A 21,550-nucleotide genomic window follows, 5' to 3' on the forward strand; every position below is an offset into this window, starting at 1 on the left:
AGCAACCAAACAGTTGATATCGCGATGACTATAAGCATCAACAACCTCAAACACCTCATTAATGATTGTCCGACCTAGGATGTCATGAGAAAAACCTAAAAAAACCGGTTATAAGTGTTGAATGTGTACCAAAACAACAATGACTTATTTTGCAACAAAAAAATATTAAGAATTTTTTTATTAAATCATTTTTTTTTAGTTTATTTGGATTTTAGTTTACTTGCAATAAACCGGTCATGACCGAATATATATAGTCAAACAAATTAAAAGGATAAATATGTAGACAAATTAATTAAAAAAGAATATAACAGAGTAGAAATTTCAAGGTTTGGTAGCCTGTCATTGTCAAATGTGATCCATGGAAGAAATTTCGCTGCATCTTCATCTGTTTCAAGTAAACGAGCTGAGTCGTACCTCCAGTCTCTTTCTATACTTCTAGTTATGATGGAAGAAATCGGACACTCTTTATTCATCATTTTCTTCGTTACCCTCTCTCTCTGTCTCTACACATAGATTTTCAAGTCTGGTTTTAGAGAGAGAAGAATATGGCATCCGGTGACGATGAAGATTGCTCTCAGTTGAAAGGAGTTGTTTTCATCACTCTCCCTCCGCCAGACAACCCTTCTCTAGGAAAAACCATCACAGCTTTCACCCTCTCCAACCAACCACATCAATCACCACCACTACCACCGTCAGCACCACAGTCAGCACCACCATCGCACCTTCCGATCACATTACCTCATGCGAGGAGAAGCCTTTTCGGACACCCTAGAAGAAGAATCTCTTGGACTCTTATGGGTATCGCTCTTTTTGCCATACTAACCTTTTGTTCCTTACAATCCCCTCAAAGTCTTTTGAAATTAACTAGTCCCGGATCCTTGAATGAGCTTGATCAAGATGATAAAGATGATGATAAAAAACCTAATTCCTTCATTTTTCCATTGTATCCTAAAATGGGGTCCGGAGAAATGTCGAAATCGAGAGATAGGGAGGTTAAGTTGGGGAAGTTTACGATGATTGGTTCTAAAAGTGCGGTTTTGCCTGTCGATGATGGAGGGTTGCCCATCAAGGTTGTAACTAGCTCTAGTGCAGTTTTACCTATCAATGGGGATACTTTTCTAGATGGGTATGTGTTCTTGAAGTTTCAATTTTTCTTTCTATATGTTTGGGTATACGAATTACGATTTGAAGTTGCAATATCATGTTAAACCGATTATATTGCTATTTCTTGCATTTAATCTGTTCATTTGAAAACTGTACAGGCTATATTACACACAGATTCATGTTGGAAGCCCTCCTAAACCGTATTTTCTTGACATAGACACTGGTAGTGACTTGACATGGATTCAATGTGATGCCCCTTGCATTAGTTGTTCCAAGGTAAAAATACAGAAAAGCACTTGTACTTTGACTATTTTCACAGTTCTATTGATTTAATAATTGTTAAAGTTTTGTATGTAAATCCTTTTGTAATAACAAGAATTATGAACTCAGGGAGCACACCCTTATTACAAGCCAACAAGAGGAAATCTGTTATCTTCAAAGGACTCTTTCTGTTTTGATTTCAAACATACAAGCAAATCTGGATCTTGTGAGTCTTGCACTCAGTGTGATTATGAAATCGAGTATGCTGATCATAGCTCCTCTTTAGGGGTACTTTCAAGGGATGACATTCGTCTTGTAAATATAAACAACACATCAATTGATTCCAAAATTATCATCGGGTACAATTCTTCTCTTATATATATATATATATATATATATATATATATATATATATATATCCCTTCCTAGTAAGGATATATTTGGATGAGACTGGACAAGCTTTCTAGGGCTATTTTCAATTATAGGGAAGAGAAGGGTATTTATGTCCTTTGCACATATGGGATATCAAGTTATAGTCATGTCCCACCTTTTTGGGTTGAACAAAAAATGCAATTTTTGTTCCATTGACATCAATGACACAAGCTTTCTAGGGCTAGTTTGGATTATAAGGATGATGAGGGTATTTACGTCTTTTGCACAGAAGATCAAGTTTGAGTCGTGTGCCACTTTTTTGGGTGAGACAAAAATGCCAATTTTGTTCCATTAACACCAGTCAAACAAGCCTTCTAGGGTCATTTTTCCGATAATAGGGATGATGAGGGCATTTACGTCTTTTGTACATTCGTGTTATCAAGTGCTAGTCATGTCCCATCTTTTTGGATTGGACAAAGAAATGAAACTTTTGTTCCATTGACATCAGTCACACAAGCTTTCTAGTACTATTTTGGATTATAAGGGTATTTACGTCTTTCACACAATCAGGAGATTGAATTTGAGTCGTGTCCCACTTTTTTGGGAGAGACAAAAATGCAACTTTTGTTCCATTGACATCAGTCACACAAGCCTTCTAGGGTCATTTTCCGATGATAGCGATTATGAGGGCATTTACGTCTTTTTTACACAATCAAGATTTATACAAAAAAATGATATCTTTTTGTTGTGGTGTAGGTGTGCATATGATCAACAAGGCATGCTTTTAAACTCTTTGACAAAAACGGATGGGATTCTTGGACTTAGTAGGGCTAAAGTGAGCTTGCCTTCTCAATTAGCAAAACAAGGTATTATTGACAATGTGATTGGCCATTGTCTCACATCCGAGTCCATTGGTGGTGGATACATGTTCTTAGGAGTTGACTTTGTGCCACAAGTCAAAATGTCTTGGGTTCCCATGCTCAATGATGCTTCCATGTGAGCATCTCATTTCTTTTTTGTGTTTTTTATTGAATTTTTTAGTGTCAAATGAAAGAAATAGCAACATACTTAAATTTATATGTTTTTGATAGTATCTTACTTTCATTTCTTCCTATTACAACATTGTAAGTTTGTAACTTAAAAAATCTATCCAATTATAGCAATGTCCTCCAAATACACAACTATTTTCACTAAAATTATTGGGTAGATATTTCAAAGTACAAGGTTTCAATAAGAAGAAAAAAATGAAAGTACAATAACCCTAGCTTCCATGTGGGTCCACCCATTGGTACACGTGTGGTTTTGAAAAAGGGCAAAATATAGATAAAAAAAACACAACATACTTTCACTATTTTATCGATTTAGCCATTGAACTATCATTTTTTTATGAAAATTATGATAATAGTTGAGTAGCTAAATCAATAAAAGATAATAGTTCAGTGGCTAAATCGATAAAATGGTGTAAGTAAAATTTTCCTTTCTTATATACTTCATTTTTCTGATATCTAGCTTCCCATGTGAAGGAATTATCTTGCAGAAGTTTCTAGAGTGACATATGGATCAAAACAACTTGGTTTACATCATCAAAAAAAGGGAAATGGACGAATAATCTTTGATAGTGGAAGTTCATATACATACTTTACAAAACAAGCTTATTATGATTTAACTACTATGGTGAGTAACTCATTACTCATGCCCTTTTTCCTTTTTCATCCATTAAGTGTTGTTTGAATAAATGATGTTTAAAAGATATTTTAGAAAATGACAACAAACAAATGAGGGCAAATTTGTAAAAAGTTAGGACTTAATCGGAAAAGCCTTGTTTCTCTGACTTTCTTTATTAAGTCGTTCTTTCTGTATATAAATTGTAGCTTAAAGATGTCTCACTTGATGGCTTCATTGAGGAAGATTCAGATACAACACTTCCCATTTGTTGGAGATTCAAGACTCCATTAAGGTACATTGAGAAGAAAAAAAAATTAAAAGTATGTTGCTATTTCTTGCATTTAATCTAAAGTTATAAGTTTTGACTCGTTTATAGATCTATCAAAGATGTTAGCAAATTCTTCAAACCGTTGAATCTTGAGTTTGGGAGAAAATGGTGGAGTATTTCGACAAATCTAAGGATACCTCCGGAGGGCTATTTGGTCATAAGTGTAAGAATTGTGCCCTAGATTTAATTTAATATGTGGTTTAATTTCTATGACCTAATGTAACTCTCTTTGTGTATGTAGAACAAGGGGAATGTGTGCTTAGGCATTCTTGATGGTAGTGATTTGCTTGATGGATCACATATAGTTCTTGGAGGTACGATTTGGTTAATGTTTTTAGCACATATGATTTTCTTGCTAGATGTTATTTGTAGTGTTTCTTTTTGACTTAATAGAAAAAGTCATCAAAATGACGTTTTCTCATTAAGTCCTATGTATTTACAAATTTGCCCTTTTCGTTTGCTTGGTTTGCAGACATCTCAATGCGTGGAAACTTGGTTGTTTATGACAATGTGAAGCATAAAATTGGTTGGATGAGATCCGAATGTGTGAATCCAAAGCAATCTAACATGTATCTACCATCTTTATGAGGCATCATTCTCTCTTTCTTCTGATAGTATATGTATATGTATATGTATATCGGTATTGTAAATATCTAACCCGTATAATTTTCCACCTCCTCTTGTGCACTTTCTTGTAATAGTCAACTTTATAACAATATGCTCGTATCATAAATATACCATCTTTTTGGTTGGGGCAAAACATAATATATGTTGTTATTTTGCATAAAATTTCAAACAGGAGATTATTTTGTTAAAAGTCTTCACACATTTTGGTTACTTTTGTGATATCTCTTCCTAATAAAAGACTCTCTAAGGCGCCACGTGTCCCCCTTATACACCTCCTTCAATACACGTGTCATTTTTTCACATATGCTTTGATTTTTTTCCCACCCATGCCTGTATTTTGATTCGCTCTGTCATTTATGATTTATCCCCCAATTTTGGCATTTCCATATATAATGCCAATTAATCCCTTAAATTCAGTCTTATTTACGTTATTGTTAGTTCTCACATCCATAAATCTCGCCAATTTGTTGCTTGCCGATCTGTAAATCTCGCAAATCCCCTGCCTTTCTTCACTACTTTTAAACCATAATACTCTTTTTCCTCTCTATCAATGGTTGCGTTGCAAAGAGGATTCTACTCCTCATCTCTAATTTCCTCTCTTAAACCATAACTCCGCAAACCTTTTGATTCGTGCTTCTCTTGCTTGGAGCATAACAATGGCGCACCGCTTCCATAAAATGACAATCATTGACTTTGTTCTCATATTCTGTAAGTATTCTTTTTTTTTTTCTTCAATTCCTGGCTGCCTTTCTCTTTTTCCCCTTCTTGGTTTGGTACTTTTGATAGAAACCAGATGTTTCTCTTGAGGTTGTTCTATGACTATCAAGAAAACGATTAGGTAAATCTTATTTTTTAGTTCTATGGTTTTGCTGTCACCTGTAAATTTAGGTCAAAACATGCTGAAAGTTGCTTGGAATTAATCATTAAAACGAAAAAAAAAACATCCCTAAGTTCTTTAACTTGCTTCCTTTTATGATTTTGTTGAGAGAGAAAGAGATGGGGAGAAGTATGGCCAACTAAGAGTTGGATTTCAAGGGTTAGTTTTTATTTTGTTTCAAAACTTGATAATTGGACCTCAAAGTGAAGATGTAAGAATGTCGAAAAGATTTGCTAATATTACAGTTTCAAGCCTGTGCATCACCTCCATTTACAACCATTTGCTAATATTGCAAGGTCAAGGAGAGCTTCATATGGTGCTGCTTTTGCAGTCAAGATGATTCTTCAATTTTATTTATTTCAATTTGAGTATGTGTTTGTGCAGCCATTTAAAAAGTTCTTTATTCTATTATTTATGTTAGACGTTATGGTAACAACTTAATCTAAAGATTGGTAAATATTTAACATGGTTGCATCTTAGTTGTGCTGGAAATGGAGAATAAAAGATTGATAATTATTGACATGTTTTTCTGCAGGAGTGTTAAGGTCAGAATATCACTTAAATATTCCCTTTTTTATCTTAATCTTTTAAAGACAGTTCATAATTTGGGTTAAGTTTTACATATTATGAATATATGGATTGATATGTCAAATATTTTTAATATATTTCACATGTAACATTTTTCACAAGTTAGTTTATTATTTGAATGATCAGATGACTAATAGGTTGAAGTTGGATTAATTGTTCTGTAAGGGAATATTCATAAAGAATGCAACATCCCTTGCATAGACAAGCATAAAGTTTTGGGTAAGTTTGCAAAACTATTGTAGATTACAAACATAATAACTCTGAGTTAGGAAAGAAAATGATTAGCATCTTCTTTTGATTTCCACTTGGGTCTATATATAAGAGTTGGAATTAATCAGGTGACAGGAAAATGAACTAAAGGTTGTTGAAAAACTTAACCCAAAAGTTTTTGTTATTCTTTGCTACATATTAGATGATTCTACGTGAAAAAATCTTAACTTCTGAATTAGATATGGTTAATTGTTTGTGTGTTCATTGCAAGTAGTTTGATTCAAATTTCTCTTAAGAAAGTTTTTACTTGATTTTTTTTAGATAAAACGTATGAATTTAATATAAATCTATAACATTGGACCAAAATGTTAGTACCAGTTACTACTAAAATTTCTCATTAGATGATTTATAGATTGTGTAAGGGCTGGTTATAAGAAATAGCATCATACTCTCTAAATAATGTAGTATCATACTTTATAAGATCCTATATTGATTTCTTTTTGTTATTACAAAAATTACTCGAACAAAAAATGGCTATAGTCACCAAAAATTTTAAAAAGTAAGATGTGGTTGAGCAAAAAAATTTATGAAAACTAAGATAAGCTTTAGTTTTTATTATATTTCTTTGGTTTTGTTATATGTTTTTAGCAAAAAGGGAAAAAATTATGCCAGCACAATTTTTGGTATGCCATTCAATTTAATTTGTTGTTTGTAGAGATGAAGTGAAAGGAACAACCCATTCTAGCTTTATGATATATTAAATGATGTAAACATTTGAATTGCTATATGAATTAATGATTGTCATATATATATATATATATATATATATATATATATATATATATATATATATATATATATATATATATATATATGAATCTCCCCATTCGAAATGCAAGTATCTTTATGTTTTCTCATGAATATGCATGACAGAAGATAGGAATAGTGAGACTAATCTTATGCATTTTTCAAATAAAAAAATGATGTCTATTAATAACAATGAACTTGCAAATTTTAAATACTAAATAGCATAAACTTGCAGGTCTGATGCATTTTTTGCAAAAAAGTAAAATAAAATATTTTAAGAAGTTTGTTGAAACAATTCCAAGTTGGAGAATTATACCCCTATAAAAAAAATGACCATCTTGCCACTGAACTAATAACATATTACTTTTTAATAATTAATCTTCCAGTCAAGCAAAAAATGATCACAAGTACCAAAATTTTAAATTTATTTACAAATCACCAACCGTAGATCTTCTCTTCTTCTCTGGAAATACATAGGATTTTTTTTAGAAAATGTATCAAAAACTTGAAATACATTGGTCATTGTTGGTCATTCCTACTTTTTGTGGCATATAATTTTTTTCGTTTGAAAACATATCCTATTATTCAAAATACCAAAGGAACTAGAAATAAAAGAAACATATATTCAAGTTTGAACTAGCAACAACACTGTATTCTCACGTGTAAATCCACCTGACAATAACCAAATAACCAAATATATACAGGGGCAATTTCGTCACAATCATTAAAGACAATACATATCACGAGGTTCAAAATTTGATACATCTATTGGTTTACAATTGTTCATACCGAAAGAAACGAAGGTATACATATGAAATAAGGAGCCATCTATTAATATGTACTTGGATGATTAAAATTACAAATCTATCACCAAACACTTGAACAAAATGATATCTACAAGTAAAATATTATGTATATAAAATTGTATGTCTCCTTAATAGTTGTTAACGAAAAAATAATTTCATAAAATAACGCTATAATAAAAAATATTTATTGTATTTACCGTGTTTAGGAATCAAATGAAGATAAGTTATAACATCCTAATTGCAAGAAGTAGCATCCTACTTTTGATTTGAAAACTACAATGTAATAATCATAAAAAAATGTAAGTAAAATGTACAACAAAACAAAAAATAGCAAGGTATTTTCATTTAATTGTTGACAAAAACATCGTATTTAATAACAAAACAACAAATAGCAAGGTACATTCATTTAATTGTTGACTATAACATCGTATTTTATAACAAGACAAAAAATAGCAAGGTATTTGCATTTAACTGTTTATTATAACATCGTATTTCTATTTTATTTTTCTTTTCCTGTTAACACCTCTATAAATTACTTTTATTTTCTTACAACATTGTACAAATTACCAACCGTGGTTTCCACGGGTTATAACCTAGTTTTCGTATAGATTTATAGTATATAGCATTGATAGGTAAAAGTGTTTACTTATGTTTATGTATGAGCCTTAAGATTATTATTGATAATCCATTTTTATGGAAATTGAAACTTTAAACGAAAGATCCCGAATTATTTGTTATTACTACCAAAGATTAAAACCCTTTTTCCATGGCTGAAACATGAAATCACCAAAATTAACAATCACAGCACTTGGAAAAGAAATTAGTTTTTTTTTCTAAGCTAACAAGTTCTCATTTCTATCCCTAGGCTTTACAAACCTCCAAAACCTACCCCAAAACCCACAAACCTCCTCCTCTTCCACCTTCCCCTCCGCCACCGGCGCCTTAAACTTGGCCGTCTCACTCAATTCCTCAAACGCCACCACCAAATTCCCAAGCCTCGCCACAAATTCAATCAACAACGAAGTAAACGTCACCAAAGAAAGCACGCTTGCACTCTTATATGTATCCCCTTCATCTTGTATCACCATTCTTTCCGGTTTAAACGAGAATTCCCGAGTCAACGATTTGTGAAAACCGTTTGTAGCCGCGAATGGCAGATTCGTAGTTTCAGGACTCCTCGATGTTCCCAAATCGAGTCGGGCTTCGCTGAACGAATGGTACCCGTGGTATTTGAATGGATCGTTGTCGTCAGTTTTTGAGATGTCTTGTATGTCTTGAAATTCGATTGGAGGTTTTCCGATTTCCCAACTGTTTGCATCGACGAGAAGGTAGGATTTCCGATCGACTTTCGTTTGTAGATCTTCCGCCGCTTTGAGAACTTCGTCGAGGATGTTTAGCGATCCGAGTTTTTCCATTTTCTTCACTTTGTTCCCGAGCTCCCGGAGGACTTTGGCGCCAGCGGTGCTTACTCTCTGAAGTTCGTCTTGGAAAACCCGTCTCCGATCTGCCGGAGCCTGCAAAGATTACAAAATCACAATCATAAATACCAAAAAAATTGGAAAGAAAGTTGAATTCGATTTTCTGAATTCCCTAATTCAAACTTTGGAATGGGAATTGGAAGTACCTGTATTTCCGAGAGTATGCATCCATGTAATGCCATAACCATAAAAGAACAATGTCTAAGAGCACCACTAACTTTCACAAAATTTCTCCATGGATACTTGTACATCTTGTAACGACCATGTGGAGGCTCCCAAATTGCAAATCCCATCTTAAAAAAAAAAACATATCAAACATTTTGATTTTTTCACCTAAATTTCAAAAAAAAAAAAAAAAAGGTTTGAACTTTGAATGTAAAATTACCAAAGTGTCCTCTTGACTTGTAGATTCCACAGCCGATCTATATCCGGTATAAAGCCGATCATCATAAGCTTGGTAATTAAGGATTTTTGAAGGGATTCGTTTATATTCAACACAATTTAAATATTGGTTAATAATACCTGAAAAAGAAGTCATAACATATTAACATATTAACATATGAAATTTGTGACATTTAATCCTTATAAATCACAAAGAATTAAGCAAACCTTCAAGAGAGTTAGCAACATTGAAGAAATTTTTCACAACCAAATTATGCAAATCTTCACCAGCCCAAATGGGATAAATGCCAACATTTACAAGCAAACCAACACCAGCTCCCAATGCAATTAGCAGAAACCGATCAACAGCTGTTCCCATGAACTCATTTGTTCGATACCCCGATGCCATTATGTAACAATAAGTCAAAGTAAACACTCTGAATCCGTATTCATACGCCTTCAATGTAGGGTAAAGTTTTGCAAAAGTTGCAAGTGATCCTACAAAAGAAATAGTTATGTAATAGGAATAAAAGAAAAGTAGGATGATATATATGTAATAAAGAAAATAAAATAAAAGTGAATTGTTATTTAGTAGGAAAAAAAAAATGATGGTGGTTACCTACTGTAAATATGCTGATAATAATAATAGCTTCATCCCATGCAGCCCCAAAGCGTTCACAAAAGTGAGCAAACTCGGCCATTGCAAGAGCAAGTCCACCAGCTGATAAAGTCCCTAGTCCACGGTTCAATCCTTTGCTAAATGTTGCGCCTTTATAACAAATTAAGAATATAACGTAAAATTAGTAGGGACAATTAAGTAACTTCACATTTGTTTCGATAATTAGTTTTCTTATAGCAGAGATTTATCATGATTTTTGGTAATGGGGTTCTTATAGATCTGCTAACTGAAAAACTAGCTGATAGCTGATAAACTAGGTGATAAGAAATAGCGTTTGGTAAAAACAGCTGATAAGCTAGTTGAAATATGTAAAATGACATAAAAGGGGATGTAAAAGATTGAATTTTTTAGAATTAATAAATGGTATATTTTTGGAAGAGATTAGAAAAAGCTCATTGAAAAGCTAGTCTGAGTAGCTTTTTAAAAAGCTGGGTTATAAGCTACTTTTTGGTTTGTCACACATGAAAAACTAAAAAAGCTCGAAATAAAAGCTAAAAGCTAGCTGTGGTGTGACAAACATGGCCTAAATTTACCAAAGAAAGGTTGAAACTTTATTGAATTCCATCACTACCAATACAAATGGGAAATGATTGGTGTTAAATTGTCAACAAATTCATATCAACTTCACATTTAGAAATCACTAGGTTTGTATAAAGATTCAAATTGCAATTTGTAACATGAAAAATGAAGAGAACATGGGCACATGGCAATGTTAACCAAGAAACATGAAATGGAAAAGGGTAACAAATGAAGATGGAAATATATGGGGGAATTATAGTTTCCTATACTAAAATAAGTTTAAAACTTCCATCAATTTACATGGAAATTAGGATAGAAATTTGTAGTGTAAAAAAAGTAAAATATAGAAAATTGTTATGGTAATTTACAATTTTACACCCCCTTGTTGTAAAGCCTAGATTGACCAAATGATTGGTGTTAATTAAATTCACATTTAGAAATCACTAGCTTCACATAAAGATGCAAAATAAACCCTAACTCCGAACCAGTGGCCCATCCAGATCCACTTTTTCAAGAAACATGAAATTGGGAAGAAGGGTATCAAAATCATGTTAAGAAATCACTAGGTTGTCATAAAGACTCCAAATTGAAACCCAAAACAATTGAACACAGCTTGCAAATCTTAAAGAAACATGAAATGGAAAACGGGTATCAAATGAAGATGAAAAGGATGGGAACTGAAATTTACCTATACTGAATTCGAAGACAACAACAACAGTAAGTATAGCCCAAACGGAGTGTTCACTGATATCCGGAAGAGGCTCTTTCCAAAATATCAAGAAAGAAATCAAAGCCAAAGCCAACCCCAATTTCGCAGAAAACACAACCTTTCTAGGGTCCGATCGACCAACTTCCCAAGAATTAACTACCACCGCTCGTAAATTACTCCATAAACCTTTAAATTTCTTTCGGATTGAACCTAAACAAAAGCATCCACAAGCCTTCACTTCACCATCATCCTCGTGCACACCATATGTTTGTTCTAATGACGACGGAATTAGTCTCTCTCTTTCCATGTTCTCTAATGACCCATGTTTGTTGCCCATTTCTACAGGGTTGTTGAAGACTGAACTTGCATCTATCAGATGAAATAGCAGTTGTGGATGGAATTAAAGCCCCTTTTGTGATGTGTTTCCCCAAAAAACCAGTTAGATGGAGGATAGAATGAACCATTTTTGTGCAAAATCATTCATATTGATGGGTTTAAAGTGTGGAATCGAGAGGAAAGGAGACAATGACACGAGAGTGTGATGACAACTTCGAGGAAAGAGGGGCGGTACGGAGTCAGCATTCCGCAAAATGACTTTTGCGGTGAGTAGATCCACGCCTTTTTCCAACACTTTTCATTTTGAGGATATATGTCTGAAAGGAAATTTATTCACTAATGAATAATGATTATAGAGTAAATTACAAATTGGTCCCTTTATTTTACTTAAAACTGTATGTTTGGTCTAATTTTTAAAAAATTTCCGAAGTCGTTCGTATTTTGTTTCGGATTTAGTCTCATAAAAATGAAATGCAAGTCGTAAATGGGACTAAATTTGAGATTTTGAGTAAGAAGTTATTTGGTAGAAACCGAATAACATGCGAATGTTTACGTTGGAGATCTGGATACAACTTGGATCGTGAAAACACTTTCCGAACTGATATTTATACCCTATGTATGGGTAACAAGAAATTCAACCTAGGATAATCCAAGTTGACACTTACGATTCTAAGCATAGAAATCGTAAGCCAAATTGCTAGACGAATTCTGTGAGTGTTTGAAGAAGAAGAGAGCTAATAATTTCGTGTGTGTCTTTGTTGGAGCATAGAAATGCTCTACAAATAATGAGTGATAGTTAGTTTATTTATTTATTCCCTTTATTGTATTGTTGGTATTTTCTCTCTCCTATATATAAGGAGAGCTGGTCATGTAATTGTAACAGTGCACTCCAATGTAGCATTTCTAGAGAGAGAGAAAGTGGTGGGATCTCTCCCACCTAGGGAGAGTTTTCTCTCCCACCAGTGTTCTTGTATTGTAATATTTTATCTCTTTTCTAGTTCTATGGAATTTCTCATCATATGTTCTTCATTTTATGTTCGTTAAATCTCAAGATATTATTTATTCCGCATCCACCGATCGTTAAAATGGGTTTCAACAATTGGTATCAGAGCCGTACCTTGAACGTTCAAGCGACTAGTTCAAGGGAACGACTCCCGTTTGGTGATTATCTTGAAGATTTTTCGGATTTTGCAAGAATTTTCGATTCAAACCGGAAAACTTTATGATGAGTTCTTCTATTTTTGGTGTTGATTCATGCTTTCAAGAATAAAAAAGTTGTTGATGTCCGTTCAAATTTTCTACTGAAAATCGTGTTCATAATGTTTTTACTATGTTGTTGAAGAAAAGAAAAAGAAAAAGGGAGAAGAAATTATTATGTGGTCTTTTTAAAAAAAATGGTTGAAGATTTGTTCCAGGAAGCTTTTTCTTGGAAATGAGACTCAAAATTATGGGCTTTTATTGAAGAAAATGGAGAAAAGCACTTTGTTTTGAAGATTTTTCTTTCCAGCAACCTCTTATGTTCTTCACAAGAAGGTATGATATTCATATCTTACAACTCAAAAAATGTTGTTGTGAATCTATATTATGAAGTGTTTGGACGTGTTTAACTGTTTGCAAAAGTCACTTGTCCTTGTTACTCTTTTGGGTAAAGAGTACTCCACATTTATTTGCCTTCCCAAGTAAAAAACCATGTGACTTGACCAATCCCATCAACTTTTGTTCCTTTAAACCACTTGCACACTCCACTTTTTGCCTTCCAATACCTCTTTTTGACCCAAAATACTTTAGAAAAGATTCCCCTCATTAAAATATGAATAAATGGCATTTTTGGTATCATTTTTTTATGAAAAATAACATTTTTCGTCATCAGACCAGCCCTTCTCGGCCCCCAGAACCGCAGCCAAAAACTCCTACCGGAGCCATTCTCAGCTACCGGAACTCCTCTCGGCTGCAGTACCCCTCTCAGACCGAAGTTTGCTGACCAAGGTCTTCTCGGACCGCAGTCTCGGACCGCAGTCCTCACCCAAAGCCTTCCCCTCCCTTCTGACCGCAGCTTATATAATAATAATAATACTAAGTCTATTAATAATAATAGTGGTTGAGAAGTATTGTTTTAACGCTTATATAATAATAATAATAATAATAATAATAAGTCTATTAATTAGTCACGATGCACATTAGACTAAAATCTAGTGGTAATGATACTAGCTTTTGTCAAAGGAATTTATTTTTAAGAAACGAAGCGCTGTCTGAGTTCAGAATCACCACCTTAACAGGTGAGTGCATAGTTACTTTCATCTTACACATAGATATGAAGTATTTTATATAAATTATGTGCTATGTGTGCATATTATTTGTATATTTGCTATCTATGTTGGATGAACGATTTTATATATGTTTTAAATGATTTAAACTGTTTATGTATTTTATATCTATAAAATATGTTGGGTAAAACATGGGTAGATGAATGATGAGGAATGAAAGCTAATATAGAGGAACATTAGCAGTATGGACATAGTGCCCTATAGGTGAACATTGGCAGCAATGGACCTAGTACCCTATAGATGAGCATTGGCATCCGCACCACAACTTGTAGATGTTTTTGATATACGATGTACTCTAAACATTCTAGCAGTTATGTCACACCTCAAAACCGGAAAGACAGAAACGTTCGGGGGCGGAGGACGTCATGTTTAGTATCACAAGTCATGCATCATAGTAAGCAAGGTAATAAACAACCATTTCATTAGAAAGAAATTGTTTACAAGGTATGTGATTCACATAATATAGAATACATAGCAAATAACAAAAAGACATGAAGCTATACTGCTCCATCTTCTGAATCCCAGTGCGCGTACCTGTCTACTGGTCTCCTGAGAATACAAGTTATTTTGAAAGAGTAGATCAACATTTAAGCTGGTGAGTTCATAAGATTTTAGTGGTGTAATGTAAGTTGTAGTAAGTTGTAAGTTCTGTTTAGAAAAGTTCGTCTGTTCCTCCAGAAAATCCTATATTTCTTGCTTTGATGAAAGATAAGTAAAAATGACTCTACAATCCTTTCTATGAGTACTAAATGGATACAAGTTATATAAAACTCAGAGTAACCAAACAATCGGTTGTGTGTATCTGCCCTAAGCCCACAACCAAACAAGGAACATGAAATGAGGCGGAATACACACATCCCATTGTTTGTTAGATCATCGTTGTATATAACCCTTGCGTACTCACTTGGTACTGAAGAAGTTAACTGTAATAGTTCCTTTATATTTGATGAAAAAATTCTTTAAGAAAACCCTTATTTATTTTAGTAAAAATGGTAACCACAGTGGTTCCTTCTATAACTACTTAGTTTATACTAGCTATATATAATCTAATATCGAACAAATAGTTAATTGTGTGAATCTGCCCTAAGCCCACAACCAAACAAGGAACAGGGAATGAGGCGGAAAGCACACATCCAACTACCTATCGGATATTAATTATATATAACCTTGATGTATAAACTAAGGTATTATAGAATTAACCACCTAAGGTCCTTTAAGTTATACTGGTTTAATAAAATGGATTAAACCCTTTACTGGTTAAGTTTCTAGTTTTGTATTCCAAAAGTTCTTTATTTGAAAAGTATGTTTTGTACTAGAAAACGGTGCATTGAATTAGTGTCATATGACCTGGCTCATACCTGGTACCCCTTATGATTACTTGTTGTATACGGAAACATATATATATATATATATATATATATATATATATATATATATATATATATATCTAAGATCAGATAGATAGTAGGCTGGGTGAATCTGCTCTAAGCCCACAACCAAACAAGGAACGGGAAATGAAGCGGAAAGCACACATCCTACTACCTGTCGGAACCGATTAATATATATCCCTGAATGCATACACTAAGGAATCATAAAGTTAGCATTATAGGCCCCCTTTTCTACTGAATGTACTAGACTTGACTGTTCTGATTTTCGTTTGTAAAATGTAAGTTTTCCCTAGTTTATAACTATCTTAACTCGAAAATAGCTTGCATTTAACTTTCAAGTGGAACTGTCACAATATGAAAGTAATGGGAAAATGTAAGTACACAGTTGTCTTTTGAACTGACATCCTGACGTACTGATTACCTTAAAACATGTTTGTTTTATTAAGGTCATAATGTGATGGATAGTACCCATACTATACGCTCTCCCTGCAAGAGATTCTGGGGACCAAATGCGACTTCCGCAAACAAATTGCTAGGCCGTGTAAATTCACATTAAAGTTATATGATCATGTATACCCAATTTTACTATCACCTTTTATTTAGAACAATGAGTTAGTGATTCATTTGTATAATTAGATCCTGTAGTGTTCTTATGCTATAGCATCTTAGTATGTTCGTTTTGTTATAGTATCTTAGTATGTTCTCTTTATTGTAGTATATAGTATGTATCTCTGATGTATTGTATCTACCTCAATGTTTCTCTTTATAGTATGATCTCTATGTTATCGTGTATTGTTTCTACCTCCCTGTTTCTCTTTATAGTATGCTCTAGTATCTAGTATGAATTGAACCTCTAAACTATACCCCTTATAGTTTACTAGTGTTTTACTTGAACTGGTACTGAAAAGACTCATTTTTCTGCTAAGTTATGATTGTACTTTAAAAACGGAGTTTTGTTAAACTATAAAGTAACATAACTTTAAAAGAGTTTTTGAAATGTTTTGATCACTTATAAAAGACATAAGCAATCTTTCGAAAGATGTTTATAACAAACATTTACATAATTATCATTGTGTTCAACTTGTATTCCCCCCCCCCCTAAAAGCATTTAAAACAGTTAAAAGATTCATTATAGGGGTATGAACTCACCTTATGTGGGTGATTTAAACGAATATGCGCGTAAGGATGAGGAGTTCCACGAGTGAAGTCCCGAAACACAAACAAGTCCTAAATGACATATATGGAATGTTTTGCATGAATATAGTGTTTATAAGCAACTAATATGCAAGGAAACATCCTTAGGGACTAGGAAACACTTGGACCAAGTGTTAGAATCACATGTGATTCATCAAAGGGGTGTTTATGGCCACTATTTGGGGTTTACGGCCATGGGTTTACGGCCATGGAGTTTACGGCCGTAAACTCATGGTAAATGTGCACAAGAGGGTGTTTTAAAGTCTTATCTATCATCCATTAGTGGTTCAAGGTCTAGTGCTTGGATATGAGAAGGGTTTGCGGCCAACTTGTGACCAAAACATGGGTTTACGGCCAAGGGAGATTCCATGGCCGTAAACTCATGATGTTTATGCTAATGTGGTTGTTTCTAGACTATGATCTAGTGTTTAACATGGCTAACTAGATGATAGATGGAATACTCACACTTTTGAGGGCCTTTAAGGAGTTTTCGACCACCAAGAACAAGTGTGTGTTCTTGGTGAAAGTTGATGATCTTGAAGATCTAACCAAAAGAGATGATTTCTATGGATGAAATCAAAGGGGTGTACTAGGTTAAGAAGAATAACAACTCAAAGATGGAAGAACACTTATGTTTTTGAAGATCTAGGATGAAAGGCTTGATGATACTTGAGAGAGAATGGAAGTTTCTTGAGGTGAAAGTGTAAGAATGAAAGAAAAGTGAAGGGAATGATACTTATGGGGGAGTTTACGGCCAGCCTTGAGTTTACGGCCGTAAACTCATGTGCTATGGTCGTGAACTCATTTTGTTGATGGTTAAGGCTTGAATGTTGTACAATGTCTCTAGCAGGTACTTCCTATCACTCATTCCTTGAATGTACTAGGCTTAGAACACTCAAACATACTCTAAATAGTGCTAAAAGATAGCAGGAGCGAGTCTAACTTAAGGTTGATTTTACTAGCTTTACAAGGCAAAAAATTTCGGGTTGTCACATCATCCCCCCGTTAGATGGAATTTCGTCCCGAAATTAGATTTCTTAGCAGTACTACTGGGGTTGCGCTCCTCTGATTTGCAGAATACCCACTCGTAGACCCGGGACTTTGCCTTACTGTTCATGATAGGATTCATACTTGGTCCATCTATCATTACCTCGTGTATGCAAGTCGTATATAATTAGGATCAGTAAGACGATCGTATGTGCGAATCTGCCCCAGGTCCACAACCAAACAAGGAACAGGAGATAGGGCGGAAACACACATACTAGATCTGCATAATCATAATCATATACCACCCTCACGTATACACTGAATAGTGATAGGTGGGTTGTATTCGTCCTTAGCCTCTGTGCTCGAACTTGGTCTGCTGGACGAGTGGTATTTCGGGAAGGTCTGCGGAACATACGGCGATAAGGCTTCGGAGGACAAAGTACTCTTCGCATGAGTACTTCGGGGTTTGGAATACGAAATACAAAACTGAGGTTTAGGTCGGACTGTCGTTACAAATGACGAAGGTTTCGTGAATTTGACGGTCGAGGCGATAGAAACATATGAACTTAGTATGGTGAGGACCACGCCAACTCATGACGAACGATAGCAACAGACTCTTTACTGAACAAAGTTTGGCCGATTTGAAAGAAACGTCTGTTATACGATGATGTACTCCCTAGTGTGCTTGAAAATGTACTCTTTGTAAACGTTCTAGTGCTTTCTGTTTTCTCTTTGATGTTAACACTTCTACATATCGTACCGCGATGAGCGAGTACATACTTTGAAAGTGCTTTGATAACTAGTGTCGATACTTTATACTACGATCCTCCTCGGTACCACTATGATCGCCTGGAATATACAAGTTATGAATATTTAAGTTGAATTAGACGGCCGACTGAGTAACTCTGCCTCAAATCCACAACCAAACAAGGAACGGGAATTAAGGCGGAATCATTCACTCTAGGTCTACAACATCTCAGCTATGCACAACCCGGAGGTACATACTCGTCCATCATAGCTTCTCTGAACGGATCTTTTAGTTCTCTTGAATACTGTGACTTGTTTTAATAAGTGAGTTATTATAATTACTTTTAAGTGTTTTCCCCAAGTTTTAATCTTATATAAATATAAATTAAATTTTAAAGTAATTCATAGATCGAAGACGTACCGCTGCTCGCTGACGACTCCGGGGTTGATTCTCCTGCGGTGATCATTAGAATTCGTCCATCAGCTCCTGAGTTCTTTGTTATCGGGCAGTCCCTCTGATAGTGTCCAGTCTCACCACAGCCATAGCAGGCTTGGCTTTCTTCAGCTCCGGGGACTTGGGAGAACGGTTGAGCCGATGCCCTGCAGAAACGGACTGTGTGTCCCTTTTTGTGGCAGTTCAGACACTACATTTACCGGCATACTCCGGTGTGGTGATAGTTGCACTTTCCACACTTCGGGAGAGTTCCAGCATATCGACTGGCAGGTGCTGGAGTAGCAGGTGTTGTGGCGGCGTACATAGTACTCGTTTGTTCCTCCTGCGGGGGTTTTTGTGTTGTTTGCTTCTTCTTCCTCTTGTTCCCTGACTTCCGTTTATAGTCCTCTTCCCTCGATGGCTCGGGAACGGGGACTTCCACGCCATTCCGGACTCCGTGGTCGATGAGTCGCTGAGCCAGGCATTTGGCACTATCGAACATGGCTGGGTTAGAAGACAACACATCTCCTTGGATCGGGGCAGATAGACCCCAGATGTATCTTTCTATCTTCTTGCTCTCCGGGGTAACCATCCAGGGGCATAGTGCTGCTAGGTCGCTAAACCTGTCAGTATAGGCCACTATGTCTGAGCCGACCATAGTGAGCTCCCATAGTTCTTGTTCCAATTTTTGAACTTCGCCCAACGGGCAATATTCTTCCAGCATTAACTCTTTTAGGTTCTCCCAACCTATTGAGTTAGCCACTGATAGGGTCAGTGACTTAACATGGCCGTTCCACCATGTTAGGGCTCTGTCAGAGAAGGTGCAGGCAGCAAACTTCACTTTGCTCCCTTCTGGGCACGAACAGATTTCGAAGACCGAATCTTTTTTCTCGAACCATCGCATCAGAGCGATGACTCCACCATTTCCATTAAAAGAATTGGGTTTGCAGTTCATGAAGTCCTTATACGAACACTCTCTTGGGTGTCCGCGAGTAACTCCGGGGTTGGTTAAGTGGGTACCGCTACCAGATCCGAAGGTACCACTTTCGCCGAAGTGAGCTAGAGCAGTTGCCACTGCGGAGGATATTGCTGCTTGGAGAGTAGCAGGATCGAATTGTGGCGCTGGAGTTGGAGTTATCGGAGTAGAGCGTCTGTTTGATCTGCGAGGAGGCATCTTTGCTAAAAGAATACAAAGATGACATTGAATAAGTCTATAGTAGTGGATATAAGCCGAAAGCTGAAAGACAAGGTTATCCTAGTTCTGAGTGTATCGGGTTCTGGAAACAATTCATAAAAGAGTCTATACCTAATAAACTTTATGAATCAGAAGTGGCTATCCTCAAATGAATATCTGTGACCTGAATAACTGTTACTAGTTGCACGAAAGAAAATACTCCTAACACATAGTGTGAGCAGTGTTTCCACTAACTCATTAAGTTACACAAGATTATTATTTATTAGTGTGACGCATAAGACGTTTTGGTTTCCCTGGCTGATTACTGCTTTGAAAACTTCCCATGAACCTGCTCTTGTTCCTCCTTGACTCTTCTGTTGACTGCTATGAGGAAGTGGTTACATCTATATGGGTTTGTCGTGCGAGAATGGAAGTGTCTAAAGAATCTATGAGATTTAAGTGAAACATTATGGGGTGATCCTTACAGAGTCCTCCTATAATTGCATAAGGTATACAAGTTATATATAATTCAAGATTAAATAGACCTTCAAATAAGTGGTCCTACTCCAAAACCACAACCAAACAAGGAACAGGTAGTGAAGCGTAGATCACAAATTCTAAGTCTATAAAATCTCAATTATATATAACCTTGGGAGTATACATTGCAAGATTATAGACCTATCTGTAAGGGTCTTTTAAGTTATCACGTAAGTTATTTATATAGTGCCTAAAATACTCCTATAGTATTTTAATGTAATGAACTTGGTATGCTTTAAACTTGTTATCATGTTATAGTATCATAAAATACTCCCATAGTATCTTATCTTTATGTTCTGATCTAGAATTCCCTTGAATAGAGTTAGGTAAGTTTTAAGACTGTTGCAACACCACATCACTCCCAAACACATGTCGGTCACATCTCGAATGAATATAGTTGATCAGCCTACATTGATCCTAAATATGATTACATAACTGTCCAGGTTTGACCGTAGTGTTCAACCTTTAAATACTTCTGTTCTGTTCTTGTTGTGATACTTCTTCTAGTATGTATATATGTATAAGCATGTATGTATACTTTTATAAGGTATCATTATATATTTAAAATATATTCAAATCCAGAGCACTTCGGCCCCATTGTATTTATAGTTGTATATCGTTTATCGGTTGATATACTTAGTTCACTATAAACAATGCTCTGATACTAATCTGTCACACCCTAAAATCGGAACGACGGAAACGTTCGGGGGCGGAGGACGTCTTGTTTAGTATCACAAGTCATGCATCATAGTAAGCAAAGTAATAAACAACCATTTCATTAGAAAGAAAGTGTTTACAAGGTATGTGATTCACATAATATATAATACATAGCAAATAACAAAAAGACATGAAGCTATACTGCTCCATCTTCTGAATCCCAGTGCGCGTACCTGTCTACTGGTCTCCTGAGAATACAAGTTATTTTGAAAGAGTAGATCAACATTTAAGCTGGTGAGTTCATAAGATTTTAGTGGTGTAATGTAAGTGGTAAGAAAGTTGTAGTAAGTTGTAAGTTCTGT

At 35.1% G+C, this 21,550-nt stretch overlaps 2 protein-coding genes across 2 annotated transcripts; one reads left to right on the plus strand and one right to left on the minus strand.

Annotated features, from left to right (window-relative positions):
- Positions 1 to 337: 337 nt before the first annotated feature.
- On the plus strand, positions 338 to 4,519 carry LOC145159044 (Eukaryotic aspartyl protease family protein). Its single transcript, XM_079077943.1, has 9 exons — positions 338 to 1,126; positions 1,263 to 1,380; positions 1,495 to 1,724; positions 2,494 to 2,733; positions 3,261 to 3,411; positions 3,609 to 3,694; positions 3,779 to 3,893; positions 3,972 to 4,044; positions 4,203 to 4,519. The coding sequence occupies exons 1-9, from the start codon at positions 546 to 548 to the stop codon at positions 4,316 to 4,318; spliced, it is 1,710 nt and encodes a 569-aa protein (XP_078934069.1). The 5' UTR covers positions 338 to 545; the 3' UTR covers positions 4,319 to 4,519.
- Positions 4,520 to 8,352: 3,833 nt separating this feature from the next.
- Positions 8,353 to 12,044, minus strand: LOC145159045 (aluminum-activated malate transporter 9-like). Its single transcript, XM_079077944.1, has 6 exons — positions 11,391 to 12,044; positions 10,124 to 10,273; positions 9,733 to 10,002; positions 9,509 to 9,645; positions 9,270 to 9,416; positions 8,353 to 9,159 (listed from the first exon to the last, which is right to left on the minus strand). The coding sequence occupies exons 1-6, from the start codon at positions 11,746 to 11,748 to the stop codon at positions 8,479 to 8,481; spliced, it is 1,743 nt and encodes a 580-aa protein (XP_078934070.1). The 5' UTR covers positions 11,749 to 12,044; the 3' UTR covers positions 8,353 to 8,478.
- Positions 12,045 to 21,550: the final 9,506 nt, after the last annotated feature.

Source organism: Lactuca virosa, chromosome 2, assembly GCF_052849685.1.
Source record: "Lactuca virosa cultivar CGN04683 chromosome 2, Lactuca_virosa_CGN04683_v6, whole genome shotgun sequence".
NCBI lineage: Eukaryota > Viridiplantae > Streptophyta > Magnoliopsida > Asterales > Asteraceae > Lactuca > Lactuca virosa.

What these genes read in the sequence shown, in the direction of transcription:
- LOC145159044 (XM_079077943.1), top strand. Translation starts at nt 546, where the DNA reads ATGGCATCCGGTGACGATGAAGATTGCTCTCAGTTGAAAGGAGTTGTT. An exon ending in AGATTCAAGACTCCATTAAG is followed by an intron (nt 3,695 to 3,778) that starts GTACATTGAGAA and finishes ACTCGTTTATAG; the next exon opens with ATCTATCAAAGATGTTAGCA. An exon ending in ATCACATATAGTTCTTGGAG is followed by an intron (nt 4,045 to 4,202) that starts GTACGATTTGGT and finishes CTTGGTTTGCAG; the next exon opens with ACATCTCAATGCGTGGAAAC.
- LOC145159045 (XM_079077944.1), bottom strand. Translation starts at nt 11,748, where the DNA reads ATGGGCAACAAACATGGGTCATTAGAGAACATGGAAAGAGAGAGACTA. An exon ending in TGTTGCTAACTCTCTTGAAG is followed by an intron (nt 9,646 to 9,732) that starts GTTTGCTTAATT and finishes CTTCTTTTTCAG; the next exon opens with GTATTATTAACCAATATTTA. An exon ending in GCATACTCTCGGAAATACAG is followed by an intron (nt 9,160 to 9,269) that starts GTACTTCCAATT and finishes TAATCTTTGCAG; the next exon opens with GCTCCGGCAGATCGGAGACG.